This window comes from Quercus lobata, chromosome 4 (assembly GCF_001633185.2).
Source record: "Quercus lobata isolate SW786 chromosome 4, ValleyOak3.0 Primary Assembly, whole genome shotgun sequence".
NCBI lineage: Eukaryota > Viridiplantae > Streptophyta > Magnoliopsida > Fagales > Fagaceae > Quercus > Quercus lobata.
The window spans coordinates 89006946-89023061 of NC_044907.1; the positions used below are offsets into that span (position 1 = coordinate 89006946).

General features: G+C 32.8%; 1 protein-coding gene across 1 annotated transcript; it reads left to right on the forward strand.

Moving 5' to 3' along the window:
* The first annotated feature begins 4074 nt into the window (after window positions 1-4074).
* LOC115987772 (putative receptor-like protein kinase At3g47110) lies at window positions 4075-9708 on the forward strand. Its single transcript, XM_031111368.1, has 3 exons — window positions 4075-6877; window positions 7495-7986; window positions 8371-9708. The coding sequence occupies exons 1-3, from the start codon at window positions 4192-4194 to the stop codon at window positions 8376-8378; spliced, it is 3186 nt and encodes a 1061-aa protein (XP_030967228.1). The 5' UTR covers window positions 4075-4191; the 3' UTR covers window positions 8379-9708.
* Window positions 9709-16116: the final 6408 nt, after the last annotated feature.

Sequence of the window (16116 nt, forward strand, 5' to 3'; positions counted from 1 at the left end):
TTTGTTCATTTGTTTTGTTTAGTCTAATCTTGTTATTGTTTGAACTATTTTTGTTCTTATTTTGACTAATTTTTAGAGTTATGTCTAGGTACATTATCATTATATTGATAGCGTTGAATCTAAAAATTAAAAAAAAAAAAAAAAAAAAATCGATAGTGTACATGCTTCCAAGAAAGACCCAGTACTACCTTGGACAAAGACCCCTGGGTCAACTACTCTACCGTGTGATTTCTGTCATCAATAATGGAAATCTTTCCTGAAAACAACGGGTTTAAACTTTAAAGATTTGTATTGGTGCAGACTACAGAGCACGACTTTACACTTTGAACTTTAAACAATCTTTATTCTAAGAGGAGTGAAGACAAATTAATGTGTAATTTCGGGTCATCTAAATTGGGCCCCATTAGCTGGTCTAGGAATTTTACAACCCAAAGTTCAGATTAGGAGTTTTTTTTTTTTTGATAACACAGATTAGGAGTTTTATTCATGGAGATGGTCGTTTCCAGAATGAGATAATATTAGTTGCAAGTCAAATCTAGAACAAGAGATTCGTAGTCATCTACAGTTTATCAATTTCTTGCTACTGAAAAAATAAAATAAAATAAAAAAACAATTATCAGTTTACATTGTATGTGAAGAGGTGACCAACAACATAATAAGGTTTTAAAATAGAGTTGTGTGTAAAGACACTTTCCCTTTATAATCCGTTTGGTTTGGTTGGAGAAATGAAAAAGTAGGATAATAAAAAATAAGGAGATAATAAAAAAAAATTGAATTTCTTCTATTTGTGTTTGGTTTGGAAGATATAAAAGTAGAGAAATAGAAATTTTATTTGTTTGGTTGAGAAGAAAAATGAGAAGACGAAAAAATAAAATTGGTATAAATTTACAATTATGTCCTATTAAATAAACAAAAAAACAACACATTTTTTGAGCAAAAAAATTGTGTATTTGCAAACAAAGAACACATTTTTTTAGCAAAAATAATTGTGTGTGCACAATGCAAGTGAAAAAAAAATGGAGAAAGAAGAAGAAGAAGAAGAAGAAGATAGTGGAGGGGCAAGAACAATGCCCATGTGCACTGTGGGCATGAGCATTTTGGTCAGTCCAGGTGAATGATTTTCTTCTATTCCCTCAATTTTCTCCCCATTTTGGGAGATAACTTTCTAGTGGGCTCAAGGAAAAAAACCTTGGACCCCTCCACACATTTTCCTTCCCTTCCCTTCCCTTCCTCTCAACTAAACACCCTCCAAAAAGTTTCCCTTTCTTATTTTTTCTCTTTTTTTTTTTTTTTTTTTCATCTTCCTTAAAATCCATCCTACCAAATACAACCTCAATTCTTGGTGCCATAAGGTGGAAGTGGTGTTTGGACACACCTTTTACTGGGCTTTTTTAGTGAAATAATTGACGAGTAGGATATTTATTACCGTCTACGAGATAAATTGATCATGCAGCATTAAAGACCTAAACTAAGTCACTCCGTGACTCCGTAACCAACGAATTACAACGGTGAGACAAGCATTTATAATTCAATTAATCACCATGAATGACCCGAAGTATGTTACTCTGACAGTCATAGAGGAGCCACTAAAGGCTCCCAACCGCTGTACAAAGAGAGGATATAAATAAACCATCATCCACCAAAAGAAAGGGACATGCAAAGTAAGACAGTCTTTTACCTTTTGCATTTTGATTATTAAGTCATACAAGAGTTTCCTGATTTAAGTATCAGAGGGTCATTGGCAAACGCCACCACAGTGTCTAGTTCTTTTTTTTTTTTTGGCAGGAACCCAAAGCCCGTCCAGCTAGTAGACGGGAAATTCACGAACATTTTTTATTCTATCAATAATGACATGACCTAATTTGAGCAATTTATTAATTAAAAAGTTAAAATTTAAAGAACTTTATAGAATAGAATTTCCTGAAAATTCTAAAGAATGTTGATCCGTAAATCCACTGACACCAATAAATAAATAAATAAACAAAAAGCTTTCATCAAAGTTGTTAGCAATGACACAAATCAGACAGAATTTTTGACTCCAGTGTCTTTGTTGGGTGCGGCTGCTCCACCTACATCAACTGAGGTTTGTTTTCTTTCTATAATTAAATATTCTGCACTCACATTCCTGGAAGCACGTTATCAATTTATTAAACTATATCCTAGAAAAATCAATCAATTGAAGATACTGCTAGTACTAAGGGCCGGCTCTAGATTTATATAATTGATGCAATTATTTAAAGCCCCAAATAAAAGAAGGCCTTCATGTGTAAAAAAAAATTATATATATAATATATTTATTTGTATATTTTAATTAAAAAAAATTAAGCATGTTTATTGGTCAATAAAATGCATTAAAAAAAATCCCATTATATCCTAAAATACAGAAGATTAAAAAGGAAAAAAACAAAAATTGTCAAATTTCAGTTAACAAAATTTTAGGAAACAAATTTATTAACTCATTCTTGAAATATGCTAAAATCAAAATTAATACTAGACAAATTTATTAATAATACAACTTAATTGGCTTGAAATATGCTAAAATAGAGATTATAAATTTTAAAAACAAAAGAAAAATCTATCATCTCTCTATCTCTCTACCTCTCCATCTATATTCTTACCTTTCTTTTTTTCATCTTCGCCTTGATTCTTTATCTTTTTTCATAAACTTAGTATAGCTTGAAATTTTTCTTTATTAATCCCCTTCCATTCACAGCAAATTCAAAATTGAAAAGAGGAAGTGTACCAGATAATCTTCTTCCCCTCTATATTTTTCTGAAAATGAAGATGATGGGTCTAATATGTATTTAGCTTAAATTGATTCTCAAAAAAAAAAAAAAAAAAAAAAACCCACAAACTATATTTTTTAAATTTATTTCACTGAACAATTGATTGATGGGACACGTTTTTACTATGACAGGACCCTTTTTTTCCCCTCTATTATTTCACTGCACAAGCTATTGATGGGAATGGGAGACGTTTATTTATTTCACTGCACAAGCCGGCCCTGGTTTGTAGTCATAGGACAGGCTGGGAAAATATTAACACAAAGGATCTGGTCAATACGTGCCTTCCCGGCATATATTAAACTATCTACTTTTAAAAATATTTTCTTAAAAATTAAAAAAATTATTAATATTTTTTTAATTTAAAAAAAAAAATTTTAAAAAATAAAAATTATTATGTATCTTTAAAGCACATATTAACAAAATCTTAATATAAAATATTGATACAAAATTTTGCCGCTTTCTTAATTGGGCCCTTTTCTGCTATGATAGGAGCATGTTTATTGCTTTTACACTTGGCCATGGGAGTACAAGATGGACATTTCACATCTGCACTGCACAGGCGCACAGCAACACAGAGTGCACTGTACATAGTTCTAAAAACAACACGTTTTGCCCACTTTATAAATTATTATATCAATTAATAATTTGATATGTATTATACAGCCTCATTTGTATTATATTGACACTAATTTTTTAAATTATATAATAAATTAATTTTTATTTGTGTAGATTTAGACTTTAAAGTGGCTATAGAAAAATTACAATAACCAAGTTCTATTATTTTATACTTTAAATTTTATTTTTAGTTAAATTATAATTTTTAATTATAAATTGTGTTTTATTTATCTATAAATATTTTCTCATTATATTATCAAATAAAAAAAATATTAGAGAAACTTAAATACAAAAACTTAATTAGTAATTTTATCTCTCAAAAAATAAGAAATATATATTTTAAATATATAAAAAAAAAATCCTACTTTAAATTTTTGTCTAAGGCCCCAAAGTTGTTGAGTGGCCCTGCTAGTACTATGTATGTATATTACCACGTACCTAATTTGACAAATAGCATTTGAATTCTCTGAAACTAGAAAAGCGTAGAGCACCCAAACTTTCCCTTGCCGAACCGTCAAACAAGGCAGGAAAATGTTTTTGTAACTCTAAGAGCACACATTAAACTATCTCAATATTATAATATAATATATATATATATATATATATATATATATATATATATATGATCATTTTAAAAGCGTTGTGACTTGTGGATAGACTTAGAGCCTTCTAGTAAGGAGTATAATTAATGACCTCACCATAACTAAAAAGAGCCTATATATAATACAAACTTGTGTATCTAGCTCTCCCTCACATTAAATTTTCACCAGTTCCCCGATTGTCCAAACAAATGAAGCTTCGCAACCTAAATTATCCTGCCTTATGGCCTACATACCTTCATTTTATTCTACTCTTTACCATAACCCTACTATGCTTGCATCCTGCCACTTCTTCTATCACTCCAACAAATGAGACGGATCGTTTGGCTTTGCTCAAATTTAAAGAATCCATTGCTGATGACCCACAAGAAATCTTGAGCTCATGGAATGATTCTATCCAGTTCTGTAACTGGCATGGAGTTACATGCGGTCGCCGCCATCAAAGAGTTACGGTCTTGGTATTAGAAGGCCATAAATTGTATGGAACTATTTCACCTGCAATTGGAAACCTTACCTTTCTTAGGGCCATCAACCTCCGAAACAACAGCTTTTATGGTGAAATTCCAAAGGAAGTTGGTAATTTGTTCCGACTGCGACATCTCGTTCTTTCAAATAACACGTTGGGAGGAGAAATTCCAGCCACCTTGGCCAATTGCACCGAACTCAGGGGGATGAACATAGGAAAGAACAAACTTATTGGGACAATCCCCATGGAGCTTGGCTCTTTGACCAAGCTTAATGTCCTTGGGATTGCCATAAACAATTTGACAGGAGGAATCCCACCTTCCTTGGGAAATCTTTCGTCACTTGAGTATGTTACGGTAGGCTATAATAATTTGGAGGGAAAAATTCCAGACAGCATTGGCCATCTGAAAAGCTTAGTAATTTTCTATGCTGTAGTCAATAAACTGATTGGTATGATCCCTTTCTCTCTCTACAATATATCATCTATTAGAGGGTTAACATTTACAGACAACCAACTTAGTGGAACTCTTCCAACCAACATAGGCCATACTCTCCCTAATCTCCAAGATTTTGCAGTAAATGGGAATGTATTATTAGGACGAATCCCTAGTTCTTTATGCAATATGTCTCGGCTTCGAGTACTTACACTGGGACAAAACAACTTTGTGGGATCTGTTCCAACTAATCTGGGAAATCTACTAGATCTAAGAGTGCTAGATCTAGATACGAATAACCTAGGAAGGGACATGGACTTCATAACATCTCTAAACAATTGTAGCAAATTGGAAACGCTAGCAGTTGCAGAAAACAAATTTGAAGGTATTTTGCCCAATTCTGTAGGCAACTTGTCAACAAAAATCACTGGACTATATTTCGGGGCCAATCAAATATCTGGAGCTATTCCTGCAGCGTTGGAGAATCTAATCAACTTAATTGTCTTGGGCATGGAGAATAATCATTTCACAGGCACAATACCAACTAATTTTGGTAAGTTTCAGAAGATGCAAGGAATTTCTTTATCAAGAAACAAATTGTCTGGGAAAATCCCAAGCTCCATTGGCAATCTCACTCGATTGGCTGTACTGCTTTTGTATCAGAACAATTTAGAAGGAAGCATACCTGCAAGCATTGGTAGCTGTCAAAGTTTGCAAAAGTTGGATCTCGCAAAAAATTACTTGAGTGGAGTCATACCCCGACAGGTTTTTGACCTTTCTTCCTTATCACTATTTCTCAATTTATCGCACAACTCATTAAGTGGTGAATTACCTATTGAAGTAGGCAATTTGAAAAATGTTAATTCTCTCGATGTCTCAGAAAATAATCTGTCTAGTGAAATTCCTATGACAATTGGAATTTGCATAAACTTAGAGTACCTATACCTGCAAGGCAATTCCTTTAAGGGGATCATGCCTTCATCCATGGCTTCCTTGAAAGGTCTTCAACATTTAGATGTTTCACGAAACAATCTATCAGGGTTGATCCCAAAGGGCCTAGAGAAACTTTTATATTTAAAAAATTTGAACATTTCGTTCAATGATATTGAGGGTGAGCTACCAACGGAAGGTGTTTTCAGAAATGTAAATACAATATCAATAATTGGAAACAATAAGCTTTGTGGAGGTATTCCACAACTGCAACTACCAACCTGCCACAAAGTTATAAAATCAAGAAAGTCCCTTACTTCTAGATTAACACTCACAATTGCGTGTGTGGTTACATGTATTTTTCTGGTTTCATCCTTTCTTGTTATTTGTTGGAGAAAAAAATCAAAAAAGAAACCATCTGTTTTAGTCTCAAAGATGGATCTCCTTCCATCAATTTCATACAAAATGCTTCATCAAGCCACCGGTGGGTTTTCTCTCAACAATTTGATTGGGACTGGTGGTTTTGGATCAGTTTATAAAGGAGTTCTTGATCAAGAAAGAAGATTAGTTGCTGTAAAGGTCCTTAACCTTCAAACAAAAGGCGCTGTCAAGAGTTTTATGGCGGAATGCAATGTGTTAAGAAATGTTCGGCACAGAAATCTTGTCAAAATCTTAACATGTTGCTCCAGTATAAATTATAATGGTGATGAATTCAAAGCTCTAGTATTTGAATACATGACAAATGGGAGTTTAGATATGTGGCTATATCCGTTGACAGATAGCGAAAATCAATCAAAAAAATTGAGCTTTCTTCAAAGACTAATTATTGCAATTGATGTGGCTTTTGCATTAAATTATCTTCACAATCATTGTGAGAAACAAATCATTCATTGTGATTTGAAGCCAAGTAATATTCTTCTTGATAATGAGATGATGGCTCATGTAAGCGATTTTGGTTTAGCAAGGCTCCTTACAACTACCAATGATTCTTCCCAGAAGTGTACTAGCACAATTGGGTTTAAAGGATCTATCGGCTATACTGCTCCAGGTATTACCTTTCCTATTCAAATTTAAATCCTCAACTATCACAACAGATTTGTTCTATTTTTTTCACTTTATCCAAAAATATGACTCCTTGAAGTTCAGTGCATATATGCTTTTTAATATTCATTCCATCAACATAAGCATATTAGCATACTCTCTATTTGTTTGTCTCCTAAAAGTTAGAACACATGTTCACGTGGGAATACACAAGAAATTGTTTAATTTAATATATATATTTTTTAAGAAAGCACTTTGATCAAATTATTTATTATGGAAGTGAAATTTTTTTAAACAAAAATACGATTTAAATTGTAAAATATGCCAAAATTGGCTTATGATGGACTTTTCAATTTTTAATCCTTTGCTATGCTTCATATTATCTTTGTTTGCATATATTTCCTTAATCAAAATGAACCATGAAGGGGAAAAAATGTAATTTGGCCCCTCCGGGTAAAGGTTATAAACCCCCTCCTCCCATTTCGTAAGTAAATAGCACATGTCAAAATTTTTTATTATATAAATTCATTTCACTTTTTGACTCCGCATTTTATAGACTTTAAATCCATATTTTTATTATGGATAAATAATTTCTTAATATTCAGTACATTTCACGAGCTGTAGAGTATGGTATGGGCAGTGAGGCGTCAACTAAGGGAGATGTATATAGCTTTGGAGTCATTGTATTGGAAATGTTCACAGGCAGGAGGCCTATCGATGATATGTTTAAAGATGGTCTCAATCTTCATAACTTTGTTAAGATGGCATTACCAAAAAGACTTGTTCAAGTTATCGACCCAATGTTTTTGCCAAGAGAAGCTATAGAAATGGGAGCAGCAACTGCAACTGTGATGGCAATAGAAGAAAAGGATGACAATGACAATGACAATGAAATTGAAGTAGAAGAAGCTAATAACATTGAGGATTCTATGCAAATTGATGCTGACATGCAAAAGTGCTTGCTCTCAATCCTTAACATTGGAATCTTATGTTCATTAGAATCTCCAAAAGAGAGAATGAGCATGGAGGAAGTCATTAAGGAACTACAATTGATAAAAAATACTTTTGTTGGTTTGGGGATCCGCAAAGGCAGGCCAAGTAGATCTCAAGTCAGAGGTATTTAGTTTTGATTATAAGACTATCCTTAGTAGTGTATCCTTGTCATTTCCTTTAATTTCATTCAATTCCCAAATACTTTAAAAAAACATATAAGCATGAAGATTTTATGTTTACCTTCTAATAATTTTGAGTAGATTATCCGAGCTAATTGCACAATTAAAATTTCATTTTTCATTTATGATCAACGCTAGACAAAAATTGTCACCTTATTTAAACCAACGACCATCCTATAATAATTCATGTAATAGTTACTGTTTCTATACCATTCTATCCGCAGTGGCCTTTTCTTTTTTTTAACAGTCCACAAAATAGTTACTCTTTTTTTTTAATGTTATCAAAGCATAAAATGGTGAGCTAACTAACCTTTTTTGTGAACTGCAGGAGCATGAAAATACTAAAAGAGATTAAATCTCTTTAATAATGCCTGGATTAATCATGGGATTTGGCATTTCCACCTGATGTGTTATAATCTCATGCTAATTTAATATTACTTGTTGAAATGAATCAAGGGATGATTTTCTTTCTCTTCTAGTGTAGGAGTCAGTAATTTTCTTGGTTCTATGCTTGGTTCTACTTCTGTTTCTTGGTTCTATGCTTGGTTCTACTTCTGGTCAAGAGTCATCTACATGTACTATGCTTGGTTCTACTATTGTAATGTGTGTTTATGTGTATGCCTAATAATCAATGCAATTCCTACAACTTTATGGGAAGGAAATGTATCAAAGATGTAATGTTAGTTTAGAACTGTTGATGTTTTTATGCAGCATTATTCTGGTGTTGCAGCATTATTCTGGTGTTCAAATAAAAGTGGATATTATGTTTAATTCCATTCGAACTTAAAGCTTTAAATACAAACAATTTTTTTTAAGGTAGATAGTAGGGGAGGAGGGGGTGCAGTTCGAATTATAGATATGGAACATCACAAATTGAGAGTAGCTTCCAAAAAAAATTCAAAAAAATCAATTCAACTTATGATATAATTTAATTCAACTTGTGGTCATAATTGAATGCAACCATTATTCATCTTTTATAAATTCTATGACAAAACCTCTCATTACAACCTAGATCTACTTCATATTATTAGACTCAAAAGCCATTATTGAATGTAACCTATCTTCCTGAAATAGGAATAGATAAAATCAAAGATTCATAAAACAGTAACTCACACGAAATTTGAAATACAAAATAGTGTTATATTAAAAACAGAATATCCATAAAGATTCATACAGCAAAGTTTACAACAAGTGCAAGGAAATCATATGCAAACACAAACAAATAAACCAAGTATCTAATGCCCTGAATAATTCAATAAGCTCAATCTGCAGATCATACATTAACATTCACAGTTTCTGCATTCGCTTGTGAACAAAATCAAAGATTTATCTAGAATATGACATGTAGTCACATATACAAAACACGGTAAATAATTATTGTTAAAAATATATATATCAATCATATGCCTATGGTCTATTTTCTGATTAGTTTTGGAAAATCTAACTGAAGTCTAAGAAACAGGTATAATGCACCAGAAAACAGCCCAAACAGAGTAACGTAATTGTAAATGAAGAAGGCATATTAGTGTTTAACCCATAAAAGACTCTAGATTGTAAATCATAGGTGGTTGCATATGACTAGGTTTGTAAGTTTTTCTTCTGCCACCATTGTCATAGAACATATATATTGTTTATATATAAGTATAGGAATTGCATATAATAGGAAAATTTACCTTTTCAGAACTCCTACACGGGAGGCAATTCAACTGAATCATACATTCTGACTCTAAATACTATATCTAACTAGCCGAAGGGTCTGTGCAATGCGTGGATAATGTTGTAAGCTGTTATATAAGAAAGTTAGATAGAATGTTTAACATATGTTAAAGTAATAACATGAAGTAACACCTTTTACCTAATTCTAATAATTGCAGTTAAATATTCAATTAGAATTGCTTAATATACCAGTGACATTAGCTAATCAAACATTATATAAGAAGCTCACTTGGTGTTGTTGATGTAGAGATATAGACCCAAAAGAGGGTGAGTTAGACTTGTTAGAATGCATGGTCTCAAATCTCCTTTTTTTTTTTTTTTTTTTTTCCAATATCAATATTCACGTAAAAAAAATATGGAGTTTATATGGTGTGCCAAAACATTAGTATTTTACTGATCCAGTCAATTCTTCCACCAAAGGGAAGATGGAACAGAATCCACCAAGGTTTATGGTTTGCAGAGTATGACGCTTGTGCTACATCGAAGCTTAAATGCATTGCTCATTTTTCATGCAACCAAACCATTAAAATTAGGGGAAATTTTTTTTCAAATATCTTTTGGTCACAACTTGAATTAAAACACATAAAAACAACACCCAGCCTATTAAAATTAGAACCTTGAAACTCATTCAACCACAAAGTCTCTATAAAATTTTGGACTAATAATGGGAATCAGACAAACTTACCCCACGCTATGCAATATTGAAATAACACAAACCTTAATTAGTTTTGCTTATAAAAATTTAATCTCTTTCTATGGGAAAACATATATTAGGAAAGCATGATCAATGGGCCATATATATGTTCTCTACGATCTGTTAATATAATAAAATGGATGTCCTCCCTCAAGCTCATTACTGACCCAAACACTGCAATCCATTAAAAATCCAGCATTAATACGTTCTAATTAAGATAAGAATAAAGATTTGTAAATTTTTGGCACTAACTAACTAATAAAACATCTCCTTAATTTGGATGTCACACATTTGGCGTGTGTAACTCCAATATAAATTGCATGTCCATGTTAACAATCTTTGCAAAGGTAGAAATTTTTAGACAGAGGTAGGGGAAATTTGGTTCGAGGATTTCTTCGAATACTATTAGAAGAATTGAGAAAGGAAAGAGAAAAACAGCCCAGCAAACCTCACTTTGTCACTGCCAATAAAGAGTCCTTTGGACGCAACAATTGCATTGGCAGCTTCTGTATAGTGAACTCCATTCAAGCTTATGTATTTTAATTCTTCAAAGCAGACATTGAAATCAGTTTGGCTGCATGTGACATTGGAATTGCAATTGTACTGTAGCCCTCCATAGATACAACATGCCATTAACTGATCCTCAAAGCCTGCAAAATTAAACCATTAATGAACATGAGAAAATGAAATTTGGAAGTCAAATGTATGGCATAATTAACTTAGCTATAACATTAGTGTTTGTGTGAAGTTGACTTGAACTTGCAAAAGTGAGTGAGACATTTTATCAAACACATGGTTTGCTTGTTCCAAATGGGAATGAGATGAATGTTTGGCAACATGAATCCACCCAAAAATTACACCCAAGACAAAATAAGCACAGCTAAGCAAAAGCACCGTGGGATTGCAACCAACTACTTGAGCCCATTTATAAGGGTATTATATAGAGCAACTAATGAGCTTGTAGATGTACCAGCAGCTGAAATTTTTTAAATGTAATGTGACATGTTTTCAACATTGTACCCGCATGATGAAGGACCAAGTTATAAATTATAAAAAACGGTGTGAGTCAGTAAATATCTCAACCAATAAAGAAATCAAAGCAAAACAAACAAACCACTCCAATTAGCAAAAACCCATTACCAAACAACAACAAAAAACTGAATAAACAAAGCTAGTATTTTGTACCTCCTAGATACAGAAGAAGGTTTTGATATTCATTGCCTGATGGCTGTTCCTCCTTCGGTTTACTATGTTGTACCCCAATCAATAAAGTTGAAGATTTGATTTTCCCGAGCTTGTGTTCCCTTAAACATTGCAGACCACAAACTCAATACTTGGAATAAAAAAAATGAATTGAAAGAAACAGAGAGAGAGAGTCAGCAAGCAACAGAAGGAGTGACACAAAAGTGTGTGTTAGAAATTAGAACTTAGAACTAAAGACTTAAGAGGGAGAGAAAGAGATGAACTGGCTTTGCCGTTTCATTTTTTAGGAGGAGAGCAAAGAACTCAAATGGAGTGGTTGGTTCGGTTCTAATTCATTAATTAGGCTTGGGCTTTTTAAATGACAGCCTATTTTTTAAGCTAAATGCAAGTTTAGAGCACCATAAGACAGGATCTCATGTACTCCCATACGAAGGACCTACTTTTATATTTAATATAAATAGATATAGATTATAAATATTGAAATTGATTACTTTAGCTGCAGATTGAATGACTAGGTTGTGATTTATTCCAATAAATAGTACAAATAGTTAATTCAAACACAATAAATAACACCAAATCTGACAGTAACAATAAGCACTATAACAATGAAAACTCGCACAGATTTGATGACAAAGTAGAAAATTACTAGGGTTTATTTGGATTGAGTTTATTTTTGTTGAAACTTAAAATTGAAACTGAAAATACTGTAGTAAAATAATTTTTAAATGTGTGAATAGTACCGTGGGACTCATTTTTAATGAAAAAATTACTAAAAAATGGAATTTGTAAGTTTGTAATCAATACACGGATGCATTGTTCATAGTAGAATAGTCAACTTTTGTGGCTATTGTTTATGAACAGTGCATGAATAGTAGCCACACTCCCAACTTAAACACGTGCAAAAAAAAAAGGAAAACGCAATGCGTTGAACGCTGAATCCAAACGGCTTCTATGAGAGATCTAACTCCGTAGAATATTCACTATAAAAAAAGAATTAAAATATTCTACTAACAAAATCTTTGCAAATGTAGACAATTATAACATCTGAAAACGTCCCATTTTGCCTTCCCAGTGTAGAGGTCTTATAATTACAGGATTATTTTATAGAACTTTCTTTTTGAACGAACCCCATCACCAATACTAGAACTTCGGTACTCTAAGGAGCCTCTTGAAGATTTGTGGCAGTAAACTCACAAGTTTGAGTGGGTACAAGGAAATCATAGGAAACACAAAATACACATAAACCAAAGTATCTATGCCCTGAATACTTCAACATGTTCTAGCTGCAGATCATACATTAACATTTAAAAGCAAAGAAGTGACAGAAAATTGACCTGAAACTTCAAGTTCCCACACGATCACTTCCCTAGAGAAAATTCTTTAGATGGTTTGCAGATTCTTTCACAGTTTCTGCATTCTCTTGTGAAGAAAATCAGAGATTTATGTAGAATAATGAAATGCAGTCACATATACAAAAACACGGTAATAATTCTCGTCTAAAATATATATTTTGATAATTTGTCTATGGTTTGTTTTCTGATTAGTTTGGGACAATCTACTTAAAGAAGTCTCTAAAACAGGTAATAATATTATACACCAAAAAGCAGCTCAAGCAGAGTAATGTTTTTTTTTTTGAGAAACAGCTCAAGCAGAGTAATGTAATTGTAAATAAATAAGGCCTATTGCGTCTGACCTTAGAACTCCTATACACAGGAGGCACCTCAACCGCATGGCACATTTCTGACTCTTAACTACTACAATATGTTTTTTGCATTGAAATGATAACCATATATAATTAGTTCCTTTTTTTTGCAAAAAGACTACTCCATGTAAAATGGACACGGAGGAGTCTAGAGAATACAAAAGAACAAATTTATTTCCAGAGAGTCAACGACTCAATAAAATAAGGAAGGGAACTGTTATAAGTGAATCCACCTGCATAATTGGTTCTTGTTATACGCTAAATTCCAAGCTTCACTCAAACAACAAATGATATATAGTTGATTCTTGTTTATATGGTTATAGTTTTTAGACTAATGTCTGATTTTATCACATAGTACATACATCTGATATTATTACTAACTCTTCTGGCTCTAGAGAAACAACATACTTTAACATGCACATAGTCCATCACAAGTTGAAATAAACGAGAAAAACATCTACTTGGTATTAAATTTTTACCAAGATAAGATGTACCTTCATAAAAATATCCTACCTATTTCTTTTGTTTTGTATTTCAACTCTGTCATAAACCATCCGTATTAACAAAAATTCCTGCAGAATTTTTATACATTTGCTCACTTGGTGATTCAGCCAAACAAATTAGAGCTAAGAATTGAAGCAATTCATACTTGCCTCAGGGGTTCCCATCTCAGCCAAAATTACCCTAGCATTGCCTTTGTCATCATAGAGTAAATATCATTCTGCAATTTCGAACACTTTCTCTCACAAAGCCAATTTCTTTCTCTTTTTGGGTAAAGCACAAAGCCAATTTCTAAAGTTATTAAGGTTACACCATTTACAAATTTTGCAGCATATTGCAAGTATCTTTCTAATAAATATCTCCAACACTAATAAACATCTTATAGTCTTAAGAAGTCATCAAATGATACCACACAAGCAACATTAATTCCGGCAGCTGCCCATTTATCTTGAACATTGGGAACATATTTACTACATCCTGGAGTAAATGACTACAAACACTTCTTTTATACACCTTAATCAAGTAAATGGTCTAGAATTTAAAAGGACGCTTTACTTTTTCACCAATATCAACATGGACACCAATATCTTGACTTCTGCTCCAATAGCCTCAATCACACAATAAGACAGCACAATCAAATGGTGAAAATTTGACAAGAGCAACTTGTTATATGTCAAGGATTACTTACCCAACGATTGAAAATGTGATGTCCAGTCATCTTCTTTGAGATCACTAACCTAGTAGTGCTTGGATTTCATTCATGTGATATCTGTCATAAGATAAGATTAATATGAGAGAAAGAGACAGGGAAGGACGCAGGTTTACTTAAGATTATAACATCTTATGGTTGTAGAGGGTACAGCAATCGGTTTAAGTTTCGGTTTACTTTATAAGACTTTAAACAAACAGTTAAAAGAAAAATCATCTTTCATTGCCTAGAATTGATTCTTCAAGGATCCAAGTTCAAATAAATTTTTTATTTTATTTTATTTTTTTACAGAGAATTCCTAATCTAATTTAGTTCCAAGGGAACAAGAAAATATTTTCATGGGTGCTTGCTTGCAAAATAGGATCGACTAGGGCATGAGATCATTAGAAAAAATGTAATGAATGTGACAACAAGACATGCACAGATAAAAATGAGAACAAAATCCCCAAAGCAATGGCCAGGATTTGTAAAGCAAACAATTCTACCTCACTAACTGTCATTTAAATAGATTTTTTTTTTTCTCTCTCTGTTTTAGAAGAATCAATCAAACAGAAATAAACAAACTGCTTTAAATATAAAATCATTAGACCTCTTTCTACAATCAGGAATATTCCAAAAGATATTATCTTCATTAGCTACTCTTCTTTTAAAAAATAAAAATAAAAAAAATTTAAGAATAATTTATTACTGAGAAAGAAGGGAACAGGGTCCCAATCCATCTCCATCCTCCAGGACAAGAACCTAGATAGGGAGAGGAGAGATGGTGATGGAATCAACCCACTTACAAAATAATAGACAAGTGAGCAAGGTTATGAGCACGACAAATAGACAATTTAAATGCCTAGGAACAAAAACAAAATGAATGATAGACATGTACTCCAAGAGTATGACCTTTTGTGGCACTAATTCTTAAGACATATTATAGTAAAGAACATATTAAATTATGGTAACAAATATCTCGTGTACATGCAAGTATCAGAGAGAGTTTTCTGCCTGTGATATGCATTAAAAACAGATAATTTAAACAACAAAACTACAATGGTACAAGGCCGCTGCATGCAAAGAGCTCACAAAAAGGAGAATGATATTAGATTTCAGGGCCCAAAAAAAAGAGCACCTGGTGGGCAAATGCCTCTCCTCAATGCCCTCATCATTTTGGGTCCCTGTCCTGTATCTACGTACTTACACGCGTTACCGTAAAATAGCTGGTTTGATGGTATTGTGAAAGTTATATGTCAAGGGTGAAGGGTTCCTAAGTGATGATGCCGTAAATATCACCAGTGAGCCACACAATTCTCGCACGCTTATAACGACACCTATAAAGAAAAGAGAGAAAACCTAACAGAAAGTACCGGTATGGTGCCGGCCAAATACCCTCCGAAGGTCAAGTCAGAACTATTCTCATAACTCTAAAATGTTAGAGAAGGGTAAATTATGCGTACCTTGATTTGTGAGGATATTGGGACTTTTATAGTAGTAGAAGGTTGGCCTCTCTTCCTTGGTGTAGAAGTCTTTTCCTTCTAGGAATCCTCTTGAATTGCCCCAAATG

Bases quoted from the DNA above. Each gene is read 5' to 3' on its own strand.
- LOC115987772 (XM_031111368.1), top strand. From the start codon at position 4,192: ATGAAGCTTCGCAACCTAAATTATCCTGCCTTATGGCCTACATACCTT. The intron at 6,878-7,494 runs GTATTACCTTTC...CACGAGCTGTAG, and splicing joins TATCGGCTATACTGCTCCAG to AGTATGGTATGGGCAGTGAG.